This window comes from Gambusia affinis, linkage group LG08 (genome assembly GCF_019740435.1).
Source record: "Gambusia affinis linkage group LG08, SWU_Gaff_1.0, whole genome shotgun sequence".
Lineage (NCBI taxonomy): Eukaryota > Metazoa > Chordata > Actinopteri > Cyprinodontiformes > Poeciliidae > Gambusia > Gambusia affinis.
Window position 1 is genome coordinate 25940573 of NC_057875.1, and position 24273 is coordinate 25964845.

The 24273-nt window shown below is 40.4% G+C and overlaps 1 protein-coding gene across 8 annotated transcripts; it reads right to left on the bottom strand.

Moving 5' to 3' along the window:
- Positions 1-1528: 1528 nt before the first annotated feature.
- On the bottom strand, positions 1529-23801 carry LOC122835678 (calcitonin gene-related peptide-like). Of its 8 annotated transcripts, XM_044124921.1 has the most exons (6): positions 23510-23801; positions 15566-15618; positions 13234-13311; positions 6908-6999; positions 5454-5588; positions 3068-4460 (listed from the first exon to the last, which is right to left on the bottom strand). In XM_044124921.1, the coding sequence occupies exons 4-6, from the start codon at positions 6991-6993 to the stop codon at positions 4271-4273; spliced, it is 411 nt and encodes a 136-aa protein (XP_043980856.1). In that variant the 5' UTR covers positions 6994-6999; positions 13234-13311; positions 15566-15618; positions 23510-23801; the 3' UTR covers positions 3068-4270. The 8 variants fall into 8 exon arrangements, with proteins under 8 accessions (XP_043980857.1, XP_043980858.1, XP_043980856.1 ...); XM_044124922.1 differs by lacking the exons at positions 13234-13311; positions 15566-15618 and adding an exon at positions 1529-2924 and having other exon boundaries at positions 3020-3210; XM_044124923.1 differs by lacking the exons at positions 13234-13311; positions 15566-15618 and adding an exon at positions 1531-2924 and having other exon boundaries at positions 3020-3207.
- Between the last annotated feature and the right edge of the window lie 472 nt (positions 23802-24273).

The window sequence follows — 24273 nt, forward strand, 5'->3', positions numbered from 1 at the left end:
ATTGGTCCTTTTATTGTCAATACTTGCTTCCTTTCTCGCCGATTTATTGTATTTCACTTGAGCTTACGTACGATGTTTAACAAAAAACTCCTTTGTTTTTTTTTTTTTTTTGCTGCAGACACTTGTGTGTTGGAGCATGAAGTAAGTAGTGACAAATATCCCCTATTTGCTCGGTTGCATTGCTTAGCATTCATCCATGCAGCCTGATAGGATCAACGTTATCCTGTTTGGCACGTTTTTTTCCCCCCATTTAGACTGTACTCATTATGCCTTCCATCTCTAAAGTTGCATTAATGTAAACGCAGCTTCAAAGCGACCAGATAAACAGCAATGAGCTGAAAGACGACGCTTCAATCCACACAAAGGACTTTGAGATCTTCAATCACAAAAACCTCTGTGAATTAGACAAATATCGTCATGACAGTTTCAAGCATGTGTAACTAATGAATGTGAAGATCATGGAGTCCCACAAGGTACTGTTCTAGGGCTTAAGTTGTTTATTATGCACATCATTAGCATCAATAATTTACTAATGTTGTTTTACTTATTTAGTTTATAATTGATTAAAAAACATCTCTAATTTTGGAAAGCTAAATCAATTGCCACTGTTATCTTAAGACAACAGCGAACTGTTGGGTCCCTGCTGTACTCTGTAGGCTAAATATCGCAGTTCTTGTTGTCTAAAATTAAAATTAGTTGGAATCAAAATGTGAAGAAGAAACAAACTGCCAGGAGAAACTTGGACTAGACCATTAAGATGGAGTAAGTGAGAATGACAGGTAGCTTTAGCACAGTAAGAAACATTTTTAACCTCTTCTGCCTTGAAGGGTCTGAATTAATCCGTTACGTGGAACAAAATGTGAGGAAATTAGAAAAAGGTTACCGTAATAATAAACTGTAGCATAAAGATTACAGTAAGAGCCTGACTTTAATGTTGCCATAATCAACTTTTCATGAAGATCGTTTTAAAAAAAATGATGGTGAAACACTCTTTGAGACATTTATTTCAGTGTGTCGTCCCACAATGATACAAGGTCACCTACAGGCAAGAAACCCTTTCAAAGAGCTACTTTTATGATGCTTTCACATTTAAAATGGAATGTTTTTGAATAAAGTAATTTAATATTTGATGCATTTATGAAACGGATGAGGCTAAAATTGAGCAAAAATACAAATTTCTTTTTCAGTCATGCACCAGTAGAGTGAAATATTCCCAGTAGGCAGTGAAAACATAAAACCTTCAGAAAAACAAACAGGAAATGTCTTTAAATTTTAAGAACACTGTAGACATCCCGTACCTTGGAGGAAGGGATGCTGTAGACCTGCAGCTTTCTTGGTGACCTTGGGTTTGTTTATTCTTTTTTGAAGAAAACATCTATACAAATAAATGTGCCATATTTAAGTTCCAAAACTAAAAAGTCATATTTTTCTTTTTTTTTTTTTTTTTTTTTTTTTTTACTGATTCAGGATTTCCATTTAATTTCACTTCTATGGAAAACACCGCACGACAAATTATTCCAAATCACTGGCAGGAACACAGAAAATGTTTATCTGCACGACGGGGAATCTACTCGGTGTTGCGTGGTACGACCTGCTGCTGTGAACCCTGTCAGGCGCACCGCGGTTGATGTTCTGAATCAAGTTTAGGTATTTACAGAATTAGCCACAACTCTATCCCAGTTTGAGGTCGTTTGTGAAAATGTGAAGACGTTACAGAAGGCAGCTTGAGGTGTTGGAGAATGGAAGGTTTTTTTTTTCCTCTCTTGAAGCACATCAGCAGAGCCGCACAGAAACTTTTTGTGTGGATAATAAGATTGCCATCTATTGGAGTGTTGCTGTAACAACAAGTGAAATCCCCCCAAAAGGTTTCCATCAAGTTAAAGTTCCTGCAGAAATTCAAATATTGTTTTTCTTTTTTTTTTTTTTTTTTCTTAAAATATTGCTGCATGTGTCAAGCAGAAGTGGTTGTTTTTTGGATGCATTTTGTTCAGCAATTCCACGTTTTTCTTCTCATGTATCCAGACGTATCCGGGTTGTTTGGAATGAGTCGTTTCTGCTCCACATGGACGGTTTGCATTCGTAAATTTGACTCAAATGTTAATAGTTTTCATATTTATTCTGGGATCAATGACAGCATCGTGAGTACAAATATAAGAGGCAGGTGATTTTTTTTCTCTCTTTCTCTCTCTCTCTCTACATCTGTTTACGAAAGGCTTTGAAGAACAACACAATTACCTCAAACCAAAGTGTATCTAAAATACATTTTAATCTTGCTGAAATGTTTGTTTTTCACAATATTGTTTACAATATGAATCCATCTCCATTCTCCTCCTCATCCTCACTCGGGTTCTTCTTTGCCGTCTCGAAACGAAGCCGTACAATCGTGTTCATGTAAATTTTTCTACATCAAGGCACAAGACAACAGCCGTTGTGTGGGGAGAGGGGAGCGAAGTGGGGAGGATCTTTACCAGCGTAAAGGGGGGAATGTTAAGCTATGACTCTCAGCGGGGGGTCGGCGCTGCAAATGTGCTCTAACGAGGTGAAACGTGGGGCGAGAAAAAGAAAGTGATGACCACTGCTGTTTTCATTTTATTTTCCAATAATATTCATGTATAAAAAAGAGTAACCATCGGGATGTTTTTTTTTTGTTTGTTTTTTTTTTACTTTAAGGAGTTCATTTGTTCATGTACATAAAGTAAAGTGCTTTTTATTCCAATTTTTTTTGTTCAGTTATTTGCCAAAAGCCAAAAAAAAAGAAAAAGATTGACAACAGGATGGAGAATGGGGACAAAACATCCTTTCTTTTTCAGTAAGAATGTGAAAGAGAAGATAAAGGGCCAGTTTAGCATTTATCTGCGTAGTTTTGCTGTGTTGAATGTTGTTCACAGGTTGTTGTTTTTTTTTTTCTTTTCAGGCATCCACCTCTGAAAGACAGAAAACAAGAGAAATTGAGGTACATCCTAATGCAACAACACAAACATTCATTGATAAAATACAATTTGTATAAAACTGTATTTACCATTTTCCAGAAGACTGATGGAGAGCGCTCACATCTGGGTGCTTCTCCTTCGCCTGCCGAAGGCCTTGGCGCCAACGTTGGTGGGAACAAAGTTGCTGTTGCCAATTCCCCCCGATCGGCTGAGGAAGTCGGCCAGGCGGTGGGTCACGCACGTGGCCGTGTTGCAGGCACGCTTCTGTGTTGTAACGCTGCTTCAGGACAGCAAACGGAGATTAGCACGAAAGACACCACGTTACGTTTACGTGAGCTAACGCCACAACACACCAGCAGTACGACAAATTTGATAAAAGTGGACAAATGAGGTAACAGCTTATGCGTTTTCTTACCTGTTGACTTACTGAGGACTTCCCAGACAGATTTCAAGGCATCTTAAAAGTGAACTTACGCTCTAATTTGTTTAATTTCGGTCTTGCGTGTACATACAAATTATTTTCTTTTAACATTAGCTGAGGCTTCCTTGTAGAAAATACGTTCATTGAGCAACTGACATGGTGTCTTGTGAGTGGATTATGTTCTCACCTCTGAACTGATTGATTACTTATTAGATTTCAAGGTGTATTAAAGTGTATTTACGCTCTAATTACGTTCCTTCGTGTTCATACGAACCAATTTTTGTGCCTTTAACTGATGAACAGGAATTAAGGCTTCCTTGTAGAAAATTACTTTCATTGACTAACGGACATTGGTGTCTTCATGAGTGGATTTTTTTCCTACCTCTGGACGTACTGAAGCGTTTATAGTATATTTACACTCTAATTTGCTGAATTTTGCTCGTGTTCATGTTAACCAAATTTTGTGGTGTCTTTAAAAAACAAACAGGAGCTAAGGCTTCCTGGTAGAAAAATACGTTTATTGAACAACAAACATGGTGTCTTCATGAGTGGATTATTTATTAATGGTTACATTAAGTGATCTGTCTATCAGATGCCATCAAGTAACACTACACAGAAATGGATATCTGATATTGTAAATTACAGCTGTGTAAATTATGTCTGATTGTCTGAGATAAAAGGAACAAATTATTCTCTGCCCAAAAAAAAAAAAAAAAAAACAAGCAGGGAAAAAAGGCGGGAAAGAAGTACATAAAAAAAAAGAGAGAGAGAAAACAAGTCAGGTTCTTCTCAAGCCGGTAGGAGTCAGCATGCACTTGCCAGGATGAAAAATACGGAGAGCAAACCGGAATGAAGAGATAGGAAAGAAGGAAGGATAAATAAAGGGAGAGAGCGGAGAAGGGAGAGGAAAAAGAAGGGTTTAGATGCTGTCAAACGTCTCGCCGTAGCTTGCATAGCTGTCCCTCTCAGGAGCGCCGCGCTTCTTGCCGGGCGTTCCCGCTCCCACGTTTGTGCGGGGGAATGTCTGCAACTTGTGCAGCTCCTGAGACAGTTTTCCCAGCACGCAAGTGCTGAGGTTGGAACAGCGCTTGGTTAGGGGCCTGTCCATGCTGTTGGGGAGGGGACACAGAAAAAGACATGCAGAGAAAAAAAGGACTCATAGGTAAGGGAAAACATGCAAGAGAATTCATCATAGTTTGGTCTTTTCTCTAACCACTGCTCACACGCTGCTCTGACCTCACATGCTCATCTGTCTCATGCCGTCACAGCGTAAACAAAAGTGGAATAGGAACGTCTCAAATCTCATACAGCATCATGCCACCAGCTTTTCTTTTGTGAAACATTCAAAGAACTCGTCATCCGTCCCGTCATGCGCCAACCCCCTCTCCCACAAATTCTTCTTCTTTTACACCAACAAAAACAGCCCATCCAATTCCCAGTCATGCAGCCTCCCGTAACTATAACTGACATCATGCACACTTTTTTGGGGAGAGGGATCTGATAAGTGAATGTATGCTTTTCACATGCCCAGCAGGCAGTTTTTCACCCCTTCACACAGTCAAAACCAGGCTTGTTTCATGCGGGAAAAAGGGCCATGACAGAGAATACAGGGTTTTTTGTTGTTTCTCCATTGTAGCATTTTGTCGTGGGGAAAAAACATGTTTTGTTTTTTTTTTGGTTTTGTTTTTTTCCCTATATAAGGACATACCTCTCTAGAGCTGACTGATGATGATGCATCAGCAGTGGTGTTAGAATGAAACCAGAGAGTGAAATGTGGGAACAATCTAAAAACAATCTGTCCGGTCGACATTTTCGCTAAAAGCAGCCAGGTTCAGGACCTGTCCACGTTGTTGCCTGAACAAAATGTAGTCTAATAATTCTAGAACATGTTATAGAAAGTTCTAGAATAAATCTGTTCTTAAACCCACCACATTATTTGTATAAGCTTCCAGAAAAAGACATGGTAATATATAAATAAAATTAACTTCATGATCAATTAATTGAGACGATTCTACAACATTAGAAATCGAGTCGTCTGTGAGTTTGCTTCTCCTGTAAGGAAATATTGAAGCTTTATCTGAGGAAATAAGAATCGAATGTACCTGTTTCCCTCCGTCGCCTGCTGTTCCATCTCTTCTGCCGTCATCTGCACAAACTCCTTGACGATGGCGTTCAGTAACCTTCGCGCCTCGTAGTCCGTGAGCGTGACTCGTTCTGACATGGACTCTAAACCTGGTCTGTGTTGGGACGGTTCAGGGGACAACAAGGGGACAAGCGGTCAGTGAGCCAGGAGTTATCGCCCCCTTAGGGAGCTGCCGGACATTTGTCACACATTTCATGGGGCGTTTAAGTAACTCAAAAGCTGGTTTTTGAACATTTCTGAAGAGGTTTAAGAGCTCACAAACGCCCTGAGATGCCAGGATGTGTGTGAGTGTGTGTGTGTGTTGGGGTGGGATCTTGGGGTGCTGGTAAAGACGATGGATGGGAAGGAGAGGCGGAGACATCAGCACCTCGGAGAGTAATGACGTCTGGGCTTGAGGGCCAGCGGCCAACACTAGGGAGGGGTTGGGGACCGGGTGGGGGCGAAACAATCTGAGGAAAGTGCCCCATTTGAGAAAGGGGGGTTGTTTTCCAACAAGCTTTAGATTTATTACAAAATCAATAGCTTCATAGGAACGCTCGGGAGAGTGGCTGGAATGGAGCTCCGTATGGATATATAGGTCTCATTTATCTCCCTCGGGAGTGAATTACAACTTCCTCTTTTTGCCTTTTATTAATAGTATATAAACAGCGGATTAGATGTGCAGTAACGTGCAACAAAATCCATGTTTTTCAGGGTTTCTTTCCTAACTTTATGACTTCTAAATTCTAAACTATAAATATATATATATAGTTTTTTTATTATTTGCATCATAATGTTTAGCTACAACTAAGACATCCAAGGTTGGAATTAAATCAAGCACATTCTATTCTATTCTATTATCTAATATCTTGTAACACTGCAAATAAGAGAACTAACTTTTCAGCAGAAAATAGGAGTTTGTTTTAGGCTAACAATTCCTTAGTATTGATGAAAAGTAGTAGTTCCACTGGCAAATTGCTTCATTTATAACAAGACATCTTAAAAAAAAATCAATATTAAGGAATTATTAACTTAAAACAAGCTCCCATATCTTGCTGAAAAATGACTTGTAATTTAGACTGGAAGATAAATACTTTATTAGATTTTGTGTCTTTGCCGTGTAGTTGAATTTACAGTATGCTATATATTTGAAACTAAAACATCACACTTGTACATGTACATTTACATATATCAGCTTCTACTGGTTCTGTTATTGTTACTGCAGATAATTCATCAAAAAGAAAGACATAATGACTAGAAAAACCTTTTAAGACTACAGGTTTTTTTGGGTTTAAAAAAAAAAGAAAAAGAAAAACTCCTGAAAACCAGGAAACCCATTGTTTGTCATGTGAGCGTTGCTTTTAAATCCAGAAATCACTGCAAGAGCTTGACAGCCGCCTGAACGAAAAGTAAGTCGCAAGAACCGTGTCTCACCTGGCAGGGGCGGCTTGTGAGCAGTACATCTGGCAGATGACCAGGGCGTAGGCAACGAGGAAAGCGGAGATCTTCAACATAACCATGGTCCCCTGCAACAGGAAGGAAGACACCCCCACCCCAACCCTCTTGTCAGCATCTTGCGCACTGATGTCTCTACAAGGCAACATGTGTAACAAATGCACTTGCTGCTCGCCGAGCCCTTTCTTCCTCCTCCTCCCCCCCCCCCACCCTTGAGTTCCTATCAAACTTGGCTTAGTTCTACCCACGTCTCGTCGTCCTCACACAAGCGGCAGCCACCCCCCCGTTCTACTCTTGTTCACTGAAACCCACTGTTCCGAAATATCCAACAGCGAGCACAGGACATGTAGTTCTCTCATGTCATACGCAGCGGGGACTGGAGTGCGACATGCCTGCAGGTAGCTGGGTATGCATAAATGTGTGTGTGGTTGTGTTTGAGAAGGGGGGGGGGGTAGACAAGGGTCCCAGACTCTGCAATATAGGTAGCAGTTGCTGGAAGAGGAGGGGTGAAAAGAGAGGTGGTGTTGGGGGGTTACTCCAAGCTTGCCAACTCCCTAAGGGACCAGTGCATTAGTGTAATGAGCTTCCAGCACTCTCTAACATACACACACGCGCACACCCCCATTTTGTCTGCAACACACACACACACACACACTTTGAGCTGGTTGCTTCTGCCCGTTTTTCTTTTTCTTGTGGAGTCCACTGCCTCTGCAATTTTTTTATTATTTTAAATTTTTGCTTTTTCTGGAGATTTCCTTGCCCATCGTTTCTACCTTTCCTGCCTCTTTTTCCGACTTGGCTGAGTCTTTGGTCCCCAAGAGGAAAACGGGAGCTTCCCAACATGTTCTGCTTCTGGTAACCAGCCTCATTTCATCCACATCAACCCAGTCAAACAGCTGCCACCCTTCTAATCCCACAACCAAAGAGTCAAAATACAACCCCAACCCACTGGTATAGACAAGAAAGGAAGTCAACACTCACCTTCAATGGTAATCACCCTGCAGTAAAAATAAATTTATATAAATATCTCTCTGAATCTCTGTTCAAAACAACAAGAAGTTGACTTTCTCTCAACTTGCAGGATAACTCTTGACTCTGTTGCATGAAGCGCCAACCACCAGCCTATATATCCCACCACTCGGATTTGTGCATCGACTGTGTAGGTGTTTAATTATTTGCCGGCAGCCAATCGCATGGGCCGTGATGGTACGGCGAGCCAATGGGAAGCCTCCTCTAGACCCCCCAGTTCGGACTTGGCTGCCGCTGAGAGATACGGCTTTTTTGCTGACGTCATTCCTCAGTCACTAAGTGCTCCATTCACAAAATTCACCAGTCATATGGACCACTTGCCATCCCTAGTTTGCATTGATGTCATTAATCAAATAAGAGGCAGGGCGAAGTGGTGGACGTGCAGTAGCACCGCCGGCGATAAATAGTTGAAAAAAGTTTCCAAAAATGGTTCGTTTCATGCTGTATCTCAACCTATGAGATCAATAAAGGGCACCCCCACCCCAGTAAGTCACCACTTCCCCTCCTGAATAAGCACTTGCAGGCGGGGCCATCTGCTGGGGATGGACGTATACTACACAGTGACGCACTTCTGGACTCCTGCACTTCATTCATAACGCTGCCTGGATGACTCCAACTTTATTGTGCTTAATCACAATCCAGACTTCCTGCAGTGAGTTTGAGTAGTTAGCCAAGAACTTCAGAGTCTCTAGTATAAATAACTGATTACCTTCTGACAATTGTTGCTCTCTCTCTCTCTCTCTCTCTCTGCAAGTCTTACAAGTACTTTATTATTAGTAAAGCCACAAGTAAAGTGTGGCAATCTCTTGTCCGGAGTGAAAACCTCGAACCACATTAAGGTAATAGTCGTACCACGGCCAGTCCAGTAATGACCGAAGCTGCTCAGGCCTCCTCCCACACAAGTGAGCAAACAACCAATCGATGACAGCCTGCGACAAGGGCCGTTTCTCAACGGCAATTACACAAGTGTTTGCCCTGCACAATTGTCTCAATGCCCTGCCTTTTCATTAGAGGGGCAGGGCGGCGTGTGCATGTGTGTGTTTCTTTCTAAACTGCCTCACATGAGCACGCGTGTATGGAAAATGTCTTTCTATGTGTACTTAATGCCGGACAAATTGGATAGGTGGGTGTGTAGGACTATATGTCAGAGTAAACTAAAGGGGAGGGGTTGCCTCTCCGTGTTTGCGTCACAGAGGAACCCCATTATGCAGGATGAGCCTTTTAGTGCTATTGAGCCACATGGTTCAGCCTTGTCAGCTGCTAAATCACTGCTGAATAGGCAGCTGCCGGGCCTCAAGCCACATCTTTTGGACTCTGGAACTTCCAGCAGGCACTTTCTGACAAATAAGAACAAAGACGTTTTCTTGGGCTTGTGTATTTGTTTAGGTTTCTGCAGTTAAAAGGTTTGTGCGTTGTTTCGGGGACGGGGTTTGGATCGTGGAACTCTTTCTTCATGTTGTTAATGAAGGTAGCCACTACTTTGGTACAGGGTCTTGCAAATGCATTATTCCCTCTTAAGAATTTGAACATTAAGTCATTAAGAGCACAAAAGTTTGTTCACTGTTGCTGGGCTTCACAATAAATGGCGTGGATGCTCCCAACAACGAGTTGTGGTTGGTCCTGGAGTGCACTGAGCCTCCTTGAAGTTTGGGCGGATGCACCCAACTATTCAGCAAGTAGAAAATTGAAGAACTCCTAAACAATGCCTCCTGAATAGCTACGTTTTCAATACAAATGTGCCCAAAACTTTCTCAATATTCCGCAAATCTCAAAAAAGCAATCCCGCATCTGTGGCGATTCCATTAAATCACAGCTGAATAAGTTTGTTTACCGCAACAAGTCATTAAGAAAAAATGCCACGCTGTGATCATCCAACTATACTTCTTCGGGGTTTTCACTTGTGGAAATGTCCGGTTGTTTATCATCTGACTTGTGTGATGAGAAAAAAGGTTTTTCATTGCAGCTTTCCGCAATAAACCAACTTCGACACGACCTAAAAAACCACCTCAGCGCCAAAACATTTAATAGAAATACTAAGTGCAGCCATTGTAGTACAGCATGCTTCTCCTAAACATCTTATGAGAGCTTCCTGAAGTTCAAAATGCTCAATAACAAATGATACTTGCTCAGCTTCTAAATAGCTTTGCTAATTGGTCAAGTATTTACAGGCTAATTACGTCTCCCTAAATGATGATAGTGATGACACTAATGGCATTCATTGTCCAACACCTCAGATATAGACACAGCTGAAACATCCTAACGTTATTGTACAAAAAACATTTCTGAAAGGTATTCAACGGCAAAAACCAAATCATTTCAGACAAACACTTGTTAGGCTCAGCTTGTCTAGGTGTTGCAACAACAGGGCAGTTATTCAACTTAATTTATTTAAGTATTAGTAGAGGATGGCATAAGGTTACTTAGGTACAAAACATTAATGAGCTGTGACTGCTGTCCAGTGGGAATGTCAGGAGAGAAGGCGACCTTGTCGGGAACTGGAGCAAATGAATCACTTATGGCTACGTACTTTACAGTTTGTGGTCAAATGACACATTTTAACAGCGTTACATATCCAACGTCTTCAGTTCTTCCGTCTTCTGTAGTCAACATCAGGAGGAATAGACGTGTACAAAGGACACACAGAGAATGTAAGTTTGTTTTGTAGGAAAAAAGGCATTGCCTTTCCAGATGCCTCTTCATAGCTTTTTCCTGACTGTACGTTTTCTATGTCGTATGGGAGCACTCACTATCTGTGCATCTTCAACAAACATTGTACACCCGCATGTGGACGAGTGTGTCTTCAGTGCCTGCTTCCATGCGTGTGTGTGTGTGTGTGTGTGTGCGTGTGTGTGTGTGTGTGTATTCGTGCGTGCGCTTGCTCCTTTAGCGTGGGCGTTCCTTTTTTTCGGTTCGTCGGCATCAAACTTCACCCTTGGGAGATGCAAGATGCGCAAGCCACCCCGACTCCAGCAAAGTTTCGCCTCGGCTCCTGAAAAACTTCCGAGCGCCGAGTCGATAGAGTAACCTTTAAAGCGGGGCCTCCCCCAGCCGGGATCAACACACCCAGCCTAGTGTAAGTCATTACTGTGGACACAACTTCCCCCGTGGCGTAATTGGACGCAGACAAATGTGCGATATGTAGCGTTCATGGCTCACCTATGTTGGGCCAATCAAGGATCTCATGTGGAAATGTAACAGTTCTGGAAGTCTAGCAGAAATGACAGCAGCACCCAAGAGTGACGCTATTGATATAACAGGAGGGATGAAACGGAAACCTAATGGTTGAGCCCATTAAAGGGGCTATATACTGTAAAAGTGAAAGTGTGTTTGTGCAAAGTGCACACGGATAGATACAGTATTTAAGAAAGTCAAATGCTACGAAATATATCTAAGGGTCAGGTTGGTAGGGTTGTATTATGGGCTTTTCATTATATTGTTGTTACTCTAATTCAGTTTGTTTTTAGAGTGTGTTCACTAGTTTTTATTAGTTGCCATTAGCTAAATATTATTTAGTTTTATCTTAGTTTTTATTAACTGTAGTAGTACTTTTACTTTTTTCATACTATGGTTCATTTTTAGGTGCAGGATTCAAAGAGGTTAAAGTATTGTATTGTGACCATGTATACATGGATGGGATAATGAATAATCCTATAAAATATACAATTTTCAAAAAAAAAAGACATATTTGGTCGTCAAGCAACAAGGATCCCAACATCGAGCTGACAGGCCTGAATTTCCCCTCTGAGGGACGATAGAGGATATTTCCATTCTGCTTTATGCTCTATTAGCTGTGTTTCCATCAAACATAAAATTGCACAAATTAAAATAACAAAAATACATTTTGTTTAATGAAAACACTAAAATACTTTTTAAAAAGTTTCTTTGCTTAAAAGGTTTTGCGTTGGAATGAATTAGTTTTTCAGCCATACCGAAATAGCTGCTTTTCACTGTAACAGCAACACTTTTGTGGCATTTTGAGTCATTATTATTATTATTATTATTATTATTATTATTATTATTATTATTATTATTATTATTATTATTATTATTATTATTATTATTATTCACTTGTGTTTTTTTATTTTATTTATTTTTTAAATTTCCTTTCTCGTTTAATACAAACACCTCAATTGCAAAATTGTGTTTTTTCAACATTAGCAGAGACAAAGATTCCCACACATTTTGTAATGGAAATGCAGCTATACTATAGTGACCGTTCCGAGAACGACTTATAAGCCAGTGACTTCCAAGCATGTTTAGAACTACAGAAGGATTTTGGATCCTTCAATCTCCATAGCAACCATTCAGCTGTGCAACCCAAGCAATTCCTGGGCTTTTTGTAAAGACAAAGGTGGAGCATTGTTTTTTTGTTTTTTTCTTTCTTCTTTTGTATAATCAAAAACGCCACCTGCTTTCAGCATTATGTAGTTGTTTCATTCCATGAAGGGAACAGCATAAGTCACTGAAAATCTAGTGCAGAAGTGTGTGTTAACAGAGGTGAACGTGGGTATATTTTACCTTTAATGAATGCATAAGGCATCACTGAAATTTATGCAAACTGTTCAGAGAGACACCAAATTGCTTTCAAGTTTTACGAGTCGATCGCCCCTTTGCGTGCAGATTGAGAATTAGATGGACGTGCAAACCGTTTGCACACATTTATTTATCAAATGCGATTCTCCCTCTGTGTTTTTATAACTGCTTTATTGGGGCCAAGCCCACAGACTGGAAACTTCTGACCTGAATATGTTTGTAGTCATAGCACAACAACATAAACCACATGTAAACATTATCTCATCATTTCTAATTGACCAGACAAATAATGAATGATGTCATGTTCTTGTACTGGAACAAGAAAGTGAATAACAGCTAGTGTGCTACACTATTATTAGCTAACCGCAGTCAGATGTGTTTGTTTAAGGAATGGCTTTCAGCTGACTGGTACTGTTAGTCCTCCTCCCGCCTACACGTAGCCATTAGCTTGAAGCTAGCATTGCATTGATTATCGGATCTAGTTGCCGTTTTGCTTTCGATAAGCTTGCAAAGCGGGTGATTAAAGGGAGAGTAATGAGCACATCTGGGATACGCAGAAACCACAGGGCAATTTATAATCTCAGGTTCAATACTCAAAGTAAAAAAAAAAAAAAAAACAGGTAATTTGATTCCCCAGGGTTAGCTGGACCTGTAGGCTGAAGCTAATGGCTAACCCAGCAGACCCAAGGGACCAAAAATGGTCTTTTTCCTTGGCCACTTTATGAACTCAGAACTGCTCTTACATTTGCAGCGAGTTACACTGAGGCCGATGATGTACATGGGAAATAGAGGCAGAAGGAGGAGCACCGCCATCAATCGTCCTGTAGGGAACAAGAGTGGAACATATAAAGTGTTTCCTGTTAAGAGTAATTACCTAATAAAAACTAAGGCATTGTGGGGCGTGCTGTGGTGGCGTAGGGGATAGCGCAACCCACATTTGGAGGCCTTTAGTCCTTGTCGTGGCCGTTGCAGGTTCGATTCCCGGACCCGCCGACATTTGCTGCATGTCTTCCCCCTCTCTTTCCCCCTTTCCTGTCAGTCTACTGTCATATAAGGGACACTAGAGCCCACAAAAAGATCCCCTGGAGGGGGAAAAAAAAACTAAGGCATTGTAAAAAGAAAAAAAAAATCCATAAATTATGTTCAATTGCACTGCTAACATTTTTTTTTTTTTACTTTTTTCACACGTGTCAGAGACTTACTTTGACTAGGAATGCTGTAAGTGATCTATGGCCTGCAGGTGAAGCCTCACCACTTGTCACTTCAATTTCCCTTATAAGTAAGAACCTAATGGAGACCTGACCACTGTTTATACGGGTAGTATCATGTATTTTCCAGGTACAGAGTGTCATTTTATAACACAATTAAGTAACTGCCTCAACTTTAGTTGTTATAAAAATGCTATATGTAACAAATATGACTTAAAAAAAATTTGACTTTGAAATTTAACACCTTGAATTTGGCGTCTGTCTGAAACTCTGCCTTCAGGAAGTTATCAGAACATGGCTACTCTTTTAACCCTTTAACAACATCTTTATCAGCATTGCTCTGAGAAGGCACTCCTATAATGAGCTCAGCAGGTGCTCAGTTCCACCAGGTGTTTGCTAATTGCTGCTGGCTAGTCTGAAGGAGCCGAGGAGGGGAGGGATGCTCTGCGAGGCAGAAGCTTGGAAACTGCAGCTCAGAGGAGGAGTTTCATTCTCAAACGCGGAGCTACATCCAATTAGTCGTTTTGTACAGCTGAATGGTTGCCATGGAGATTGAAGGATTTCTGAAATCAGCCAATCAATCAAATTTTATTTGTATAGCACATTTCAGCAGCAAGGTTTTTAAAAATGCTTTACATCAAATCAAACACAGAAGCACAAAGTCATGCAACATAGAATCAACAATCAAAACATGACATTAAGTCAAGTGCCAGCTTTATGCCATGTCATGGCGTTATTCTGTCACCAAAACATGCCTGGAGTGTTTCTTTGATTCTCTCACAGATGTTTGAGAAATCCTTTAATCTCCATGACAACCATTCAGCTATTCAAAACACCTGGGTGGACCTAGCCCCGCCTTCCAGGACGAAGCTCCTCCCCTGAAGAGACAAGTTGCAGTTTCCAAGCTTCCACCTCACATCTGCTGAGTTCATTATAGGAGCTGCTTCTCAGAGCAGTGCTGGTAAAAATGTTGTTAAGAGGGTTAATAGAGGAGCCACAAAATGAGTTTTTAAAGAGACAGAGGCCAAATTTCAAGGCCTTAAATTTCCATGTCAAATTATGTTTACGTCATACTTGATATAAAAATGCTATCTGCATATAGCATTGTTATAACAACTAAAGTTGACACAGTTACTTGATTGTGCTATTAAATGGCACCTTGTACCTGGAAAATACATGATACTGCCCCTTTAAATATCTTGTAACTTAGAATCCCTAATAAGAATATTTGACTTTCAGGTAAATTGCTGAAAAAAATGTGTTTGTCAATTTTCCTATAATGTCGGGAACACAGTTAACGTAGAGTCAATTGGGTAGAAACATCTTAGCTTCATGTCACTTCGGTACAGTGTTTGGCTCTGCTCTTGTTAAGGGGTTGCTTGAGCTATTTAGTTCTAGAATACCTTGTTGTTGTGTCTACAAAGACGATTGTTTTGTATCCAATATGTTCTATGACTTTTAGCATGGGTAGGATTTATTTTAACCTAAAGCGGTCAGCCCCCTTCCACATAACCTTGCATGATCTTGCTCACCTTCTTTGCACAATTTATGAATATGCAATCGAAATAAATGTGACTTTTTTTTTTTTTACTTCTTTTCTATTGTAAAACTATTCCAAAAACATTGAAAACAATCTTTTTCGCAGCTTGCTTTTGAATTTACCTGCAGTTGTCGGATAGATTTGCCATAAAGTCTGCAGTCTGGTATTACAATATTAGTGAAAAACACAAACGAAAGATTCAATGTAGCAATCTGTAAAGCCAGCCATTGTTTTCATGCTTTTCCAATGCTCAAGAACCCCAGCAGTAAGACAGAGAGTGGTGAAAGGGTCACTGTAGATTGATACTATCTATATGGCATTGCTCACCGTTGGGCTCTTCCCAGTCAGTTAAGGCCAGGCCCATCCAGATAAATTCCTTCCTGCAGAGGAAAGGAAGACGAAACAGCACTTAAGTCATTATCCAACTGCAGCCTCCTGTAATGGTTCTCAATCTCCAAATCTAATCAGTGGCTTGCCACCACAAACGGGGGTGGGAGGGCTCGCCACCTGATTAAATGCAAGTTCAAGTGGTGGAACCAGTGCCACTTTGTGGGTTTTTTTTTTTGTTTAGTTTTTTTTTACTCAGGGCAGAACAGCGTGAGTGTTTAAACACCTGGAGCAGAGTGTTCATCCAAATTAGCCGGAATGGGTTAAAGTGGGAGATATTTAAGCAGGTGCTGACAGTCTTGGTCATGTTCTGTTTGTTAAAGTGGGAGTGCAAGTAGCTGAGGGGAAGTCCAGGGACAGGTCATCCACTTCGGAAGCACGCAAAACGTCGAGGGTGTGAGGGCTGGGGGGTTGTGGGGGGGATGGAGCGCGCTTCCAGGCTGTTCATCAGCAGACATTAGGTGGATTATGTTAAACCGTTGAATCTTCACAACATCAATCAGCGGCCTTCAGTGTGGGAGGAATGCTGGCCCCCGTGGCCATGATGGAGTCTTTATGTGAACCCTTGCTTTGTATTTACTCCACATTTATTCAGGACAAAAGGAGCAAATGAGAAAAACAGACCTTTTAGCAATCGATAGTTAGACACTTAAAAATGTTGTGGGCTTCTAAAGAAACACCACGGAGGGTTCGTGCTTACGAAAAGTGCCTGTCGTGGCACTTTGTATTCATTACACAATAATGAATGAAGTGGCCTGACTAGCAGAAATATGGCAGAATTGGATTTAAGCTGTGCAGAGTGCTTGCCAATGGGACAATAGAAAACACAATCTGGGCAATCATTTAATGCATTATTTCCTTTCGCGGTTTTCTAATAAAAGGCTGGAGTTGGACCCACAAACAGCCCAATACTGAATACCTTTTAGCTTTTGAGAAAACTGAAGACAAAGCACAGGGTAGTATGTTTTTTTTTACCTACTAGGCAATTATCAATGGAATTGAAAATTGTACCCATTCTTTCCCCTTGCCTCGGGTTGCCAAACTCTCTGCACCGGGATTAGGAGCCCAACACAAATCTTCCAACTGCAGGGAGTTGTAGGATTACTGCAGCCAGGAGAAGACATCTTGGACTAGATACCAGGTCACAAGATTGTTGGAAGGACGGAGAGTACAACTGAGGTAGACGATGCCATCCAAAACACACGAGCAGCAGCAATGCATCTGGTTCTTTAAATTCGTTAATGTTAAATCTTTAAATCAGTCAATATTGTGAGTGGCGATTGTTTTAGTACATCTCATTTAACATCAGGGATGGAGTCAAGACCGTTTCTTCAGAGACCAAGACTGGACCAGACATTCCTGGACCAATATTTCATTACTCAACCAAAACTACTTCTTGGTATTAATCTAATAATTGTCATAATAAACTAATACTTAGGTTATTAAATGCAGCCACACATCAATAAACATTTTCTAAACTGAATCAATCAGCCTATGTTGCACAGTAGTTCCATGATACATTTAAAAAAACTGCGAGATTAGGATAATAAAAATTTGTCATATTTAATGAAAATTACGATTATCTGAATAAAAACCATTCATCAGTGTCAGATGTATAAAAGCTTACTTATGTTAGCAGGGTCATTTTTAGGGATCTTAACTAGTAATGCTTTTCTGTTTTGTTCATGATGTGTTTTTAAGATAACTTTTACTCTCCAACCTCCATCCTGGCTTCTGGGAGTTATTTAACATTTCAACTAACAATCTAGGATTTTATTAATGTGACCTGTGGGGAAAAATTTTAATTTCTATGCGTTTTGGACTTTCATCCACACAAAAACTCTGCTTTATATCACTAAAAAAAGGATTAATTGTGAAATTATTATTTTTAAAACAACGCTCAGTGGCATATTTGTGCAGCTTCACGTGGATCAAAACTTTTCTGATTTCGTGTGTTGGATGTTTTTTTTTGTTGTTGTCGTTGTTGTTTTTTAAATGTGACGGAGATATTCGTGCTTGTAAAGCTGAGTGCACAAGGCCTTAGTTGGATGTATATCTTAAATATATATTTTTACAATTTATATTCCAGAACAGTAACCAATTGAAAATTGTGGTTTAAGCAACTAACCATATCAAGACTGCCCTTTTAATTGCGTTTCTTAATAATGGAGCCATTATTGTTGCATGACTGCTGTTATGCAGCCCATGCAGAGTGACTCAGGCCGGCGGCTCCGTCAGAAGCTGGGCAGAGGCGAGCAGCTCTTCCAAAGTATCTTACGGAAACTTGGCACTCTTCTTTGGAGTCATTTCAGATTCAATCACACTTGATCAACTTGGACCGCATCCGGTGGTATTTATAGAAAGTTAAACGTTATGCGGTTATACAGCCTGGCCGAGACCCAAGAGCCCGCTATTTATTTCTGCCTCTGCAGCAAAGCAGGGAGTTCGACTCGAGACTGCTGGACTTCCAGTGAAACTGAGAAGGAGTTTTTTTTTGTCAACAGATCTACGCACATTTAAAATATTGCTTCATCTTAAGCCACGGTAGAAAACAACAACAACAACAACAACAACAAAAAAACAGCTTTAAGTAAGAGTTGATATTTTCACAATTTTATTTACTTCCGTAGTCCGTTACTAGGGAATAATCCAGTGTAAATAATTGACTGGTTAAGTTGAGTAAAACATCAGCGAGCAGAGCCAGGAAAATTCCACAAAGTCTGTCTCCAGATTTATTTTTCTCCTGTGACATTCAAAGCAGTTAGCAGACAATAGACTATTAAACTCCTGACCCATTAACCTTTATTTTCCTATGTTACAGCTCCCTCGCTAGCAGCTGAGTCTGAGTTAATGACTCAGCTAACATGACAATAAAATTAACAAGGTGTTTTAAGCTGTTGCGTTTCTGGTGCCCAGAAACGGGCCGACTTTCCCAATCAGTAGAAAGCCTTTAAAAGCACCCTTCCCTCCGAAAAGCCATTATCGCAACATGATAGATCTTGAAGCACAAGAGGCCATTAAAGGCAGTTTAATGAATAGACTAGCCAGAGCAGCCAGGTGTCTCCAGAAAAGCACTTGATCACACGCCTACAAAGCTCTTTGCTTCACCGGTTGGGGCGCGTCTGAATGAAACCTCGGTGGAAAGCGGGGAGCTGAAAATGGCCTTCGGACCCTTTGTGCAGAAAGCCGTCCCATAAGACATAAGCATGTCTAGCGGTTATTTGAACTGATTTCTCAAAATCCAAAATCAAAAGGCATTAATATCAGCCTGGGCTAACCTTTAGCTTGTGACAGAGTCATTGGCTGTGTGCTGGACTTCCTCCTTCCTGCTGATATTGACTGGTTCTAATTTGCTCTCACGCTTGCTCAACTGGAACCAATGATAGATGGGTTGCATCATACGAGAATGAAATGCTGGGTTTTTCTTTGAGAGTCTTCTTGGAGCCTCTCAAATGTTTTGCATTTGGAAAATGTGTCACTGTCAAAGTGATATGCTACACTAACGTTTCTCTTTGTTACAACTAGAAATGGTTGAACAGAATCCAGATTTGATGCTACAGATGACACAAAGCAGCACACGCAGTGCATGAAGTAGGAGATAATCGTGGGGGTTTTAAAACTGTTTTACAAATAAAACCCAGAATTCGGAATCAACTCCAACAAATCTCTGGCTGACTTCTTCTGACTCTGCATACAAACAGAAAGGTAGAAGGGAGTCGCCAAAGCAAATGAGGCGTCTGCTACTCAATTACATTTTTCTGAGTAACTTTTTTAAAAACTTGTAACTGTTTTGAAAAAAAAAAAACCCCAAACAATAATATTAGGAGTATTTTGACTATGCTGTACTTTTTACTTTTACTTGGGTAATTTTATTATGAAGTATTCCTTAATGTTTTAACCAAAAATTCACCAGACACAGACACGCATCTGCGGTCTTTGTTAAAGTTTCATAAATTTTATGTTGACAAAACTGATTTTGAAAAAAAAAAAAAAGTCTTTTGCCTGTTTTTGTTGTTGTTGTTTTTTTGTCAATTATTTGAATTATTGTTATTTTTGTCCTTAAAACACCAAAATCTGAACTTGACTTCATATTTTGGTTCGCCTGATTTTGCAGTTCTTAAATATTACATTTTGATCATCTGATCAGTAACTCAATGCTTGAGTCGACTTTTTACCAAACACTTCTTTACTCTTCTTTTAACGCTTCTGCTTTCTACTTTTACTTGAGTAAAAATGAAGTTGAAGTGGTGCTGCTCTGCCCCCCTGTGGTTGGGGGGCGTCGGTCACCTGGGTAGTGTGGGTGCAGCCAAGAGGATGATTCCAGACTCTGTGGTTGCTTTGGGTTTCTTGGCCTTGTACTGGGATTGGGTTGACTTGTTTGCTTGGTAGGGGATGCTGTGGACATGTGTCTTTTTTTTTTTTTTTTAGAACTCGTTTTATAGGCAACGAGTTCAAACTGGTGGGATCACTAGAAGTGGTCAGCGGAGGATAGGAGGGTTTCTTATAGACGGACTAAAAGATCTGAGAGAGTCAGAATTCTTGCTGGTTGCTAGGCGATCAAATGTGTATTTCATCAAACAAAAGTATTTTTAAGTTGTACAATATAATGTTCTGGATTATTGTTCATATTCTGGTCCTAACGGTTGACGAGTACCAAGTTTAAAAATGTCAGACCGCTCCGTTTTTGTTAGTTGGGAAACATGTTTTTTCCCCCACTGTACAAATGTGTTTCTCCTTTTTACCTGTTACTTTTTGCTCAAAGAAATGGCGCTCTCCAGCAGTTATTGCAGCATCAGTTCTTAGCCTCTTGAAGCAGTGAGTCACTGAGCTCGGAAGTTGACACAAATGTCTACATTCATCAGGAAAAATGAAACATTAGGACTCATAAAGAGGATAAGCTACCAGTTTCTCCCAACTTTTTTTCCCCTTACTGCTGCTGCCATCAAAACCTCAGACATCATGAATAGAATAAAAAAGTTTAAGTTTGGGATAACAGCTGACGGAAGACATTGTTCTCATCTCACACCACAAGCAGAACATACTATAACTATAGCAATAGTAAGGCAGAAAATATCACCGTAATATTTTTCTACATCATTGATTAAAACGGTTGTTTCCGACCCAACTCTCTTATAAAAATCATAATCACCGTTTCTGATGGCAGTGTTTCACCCTGGAGTTTAGAAGTTACTCCAGAGTGGCGTTCCCTCACATCAGACGATGACTAACGTCAAAGGCCGCGTTCACTCACCGCTGTGACATTCCGATATCCAGTTGTCGTCGTGAGTTACGAGAGCCTTTAAATGTCAAATGGGAAACGTCTGGGTCATCCTTTCAGTGCAGGGGTCAAATCAGTAAGTGCGGGTTTTCAGGCAGTCTCCGAGTCACTGAAAAACACTCATCGCATGATTTGGCTTCAGCTTTGTCTATTTCTCATAGAGCTGCTGGCTTTTTATTATTTATGCCACTGTCAAGCATACAGATGGAAACATATTTTAAGGCTGTGCCTTTGGTCTTCACCGAAATCATAGGGCCAAGGCAAGAAAGGAACGACCCCAGAACAACAACTGCAAAGTCCTAGCAAGTATCTAGAATTTTAAACAAATCCGCAGTGAGAACAACACCAAGCTCACTTCAACAAGAAGAAGTTTGGGAGCTTTGTCATTCACATGTGGCTGTGGGATCCGAGGCGCTAGCAAGGATATTTTCCAGGCTTAATATCCCAGGGCATTTCAAACCCAACAACTCTCTCAGACAGAAACCGGTTCCTCCCAAAGACAAAACACCAGGGGTGAAACGCTGAGGCAGAACCTTAGCAGTGATGGATCTTCAGACCTCTTCATTGCAGAAACAAAAGCACAGCTATAGCAACATGAGGTCAAACATAGAAGAACAAACTCATTAGTTCAAGAACAAGTGTAGAGTATGAGGGACAGCTGTTTGAAGATGTCGACGGGCACAATTAGAAGAAGGTAGAAAGGTGGTTTGAGGAGTGAAAGAAGCCATCTCTGTTAAACTTTTAAAAAAACAATACTGAACATGGAAGGTATCCTGAGATTTGATCTTTCTAACACCTACTCTGCAGGCCTTACGGATTTCCCCGGGTGATTTTATACTTGCATATTCACCTAAGGACACGTGGCCAAATCAACTCATATGGGATTGTTAGGGAGATGCTTGGATCGTCAAGCAACAGCACAAACACTGAGTGGAAGGTGGGACCAGGTTCCTTTACTGTCTCTTTAGTTACAAATGACTGAACTGTCTAACACTGAAATCAATTAAAGACATGCTGTAGTTCAGACCTCCCCAGTGTTCTGGTTCTGGTCTCCTCTGCTCTGCATCAACCAGAATCAGAACCAAACACGGAGAAGCAGCATTCAATGCTAATCTGCAGCAAACGTCCAGAAGACTTCGAAACAACAAAAACACTGAGTTCCTTTAAATAAAATGCACATTTTAAAACACCAAATTATTCTTTTATTTTTTTTTTTAAAAGCAACCTATTTTTATATGAACTGAGTTCATGTGCAGCCTTTAATATGTTTTCTTTGTCACTGTTTTATTTGCTTTACTTTACAATAGCCCAAAATGGAAACCTCTCTGCATATGAAATGCCAATTTGAAAGAAGTTTTCAAACTTCTGTTCCGCGAGCTGCTGCGTTCAGAGGTAATCAAAACATTAAAATGATGGATTCTGGTTCTCTGGCACTGGCGTGGCCGCACTTCCTGGCAGTAAAACAATAACAATGATAGATTGAAAAATCCTAATGACATAATGACTGAAATAAGCTTTTCCTCCCAAAGCGGGGAGGTGGGGGGGGGGAGGCGTGTACTTTTCCAGAGAAACTTTAATGACACATTAACTGGTATGTATTTATGTAAAATTACAGGTTTTGAAACAAGTCTGGTTCGGTTTGGACACAGAGATGGTCTTTTCCTACAACCTCTGGGTTATTTTGCCAACCCAGATTTTGGTTAAATATTAACCAGTGGATGGGCATTTTAGATATCTTCTAATGTCTGTCTAATGTTAAAGCTAGCTGTAGCTAGACACTACCTCAGTGAGTAGTGGGGTATCCACCTAAGGTTATTTTAGGACGAATTAACCTACCCATGTTTTCAATTGATAGAGAAAGCCAATACTTCTTACATAAATACAGAGGAAAACATGGAAACTGGCTCTGGTCTCCTAGCTTCTGTAGGTTGTTTCAAACCTAAACTTGTCAAATATAAAATGGTTCTTTATGTTTCTGGACTTTTTACACCAATCATGTGTCAACCCAACACTTATTGGCTTGGCACAAATGTTCTGTGTTTAATGCTTGGTCTACTGTCAGGAAATATGGTTTTAGTACTCCAATTGATAATTAGATTTTATTAGAGGTCACAATCTGTCATGTTGCACAAGAATAAAAGAGTCTAAAAGGTGATTGAAACCGCAACAACAACATATGTACAAAATGTTTTGTTTTTTTAAGTACAAAATAAAGGAAAAAGGGATGAAATGACAATATATATCAAGTTTTTGAGACCCCTGAGTCTGCAGCTGCCTGTTCAGTTTTAACTTTTTAGTTATTTATGTACTTCCTGTTAGCGACTTAGCCAGTGTAGAGCATCAAATGTCTGGTCAGAGCAAAAAAACGTATAAACATTTAAATCTGGATAAAACAGTTCCGGCTCAGCATGAAACACTGCTAATTTAATCTGACTATACTGACTGTTTTGTCGATGTTTGAACGTTGTAGATAGCTAGGACCAGCTTGCACTAGCTAACTAGCAAATAGAAGGCTAACGTTATCTCAAGTCATCTAATTCAATGTCTTGGGTAAACTAACATCATTAACACAATGACATAAACATTATGAAACAGAACAATTTTACCATTCTTCCTTGTGTCATTCGGTGAAACAAAGTTATCAACAGGTTGTTGAAGAATTCAAAATGGCAGCCTGTGAAAAATGATGAGCCCCGTCCTCCGGTCTTCTCTAACTTAAGAACTACTAGACTTCTGTCCCACCAGCTTTAAAACTGCATTTATGTTAACTACACAGCCCAGAAACCTTTCTGTGGAGATTCAAAGACAGAACAGTAGTCTTGCTGATATTATTAAAAGCAGAATTTACTTTCTTAATACCTAAAAGCCTCATCAGCGATTTACCATCTCAGTGCTGCACAAGCGCAAAAACAGGAAGCTGACAGCAGGAAACCAAGTCTCCTCGCTAACCTTTTCGCTCGCACCTACAAGCCCAGGCTCTTAGCTGCAGGAAATGTTGGAGTCGATGACAACATGCAGTGTGAGGAGCTATAAACATAGTGGTACGGCCTAAGATTGAGAACTGGTGAGCCTTGACCTTCTTTTCTATGCTCGGCTCTCAGCTTAATGCGAACCTGGCACTTTTCCCACCCATTAGCCCCCTTCATTTCCAGGGCTCAAACCTGGACCTATTTTAAGAAACAAGAAAGCGAGGTGTACATTTCCAAGCTAATTTTGTTCTGTAAATTAATAACTCCAGACTACTTCAAAGTAATTGTGCTTTTTACTCCGCTTTACTTTTACGTCAAAAAGCTTTTCTAAGCGGAAAAGCTCTGCTCTTAGTATTTGTTTCTTGCAGGAAAATCCCAGGTGAGGCACCCAACCCTACCTC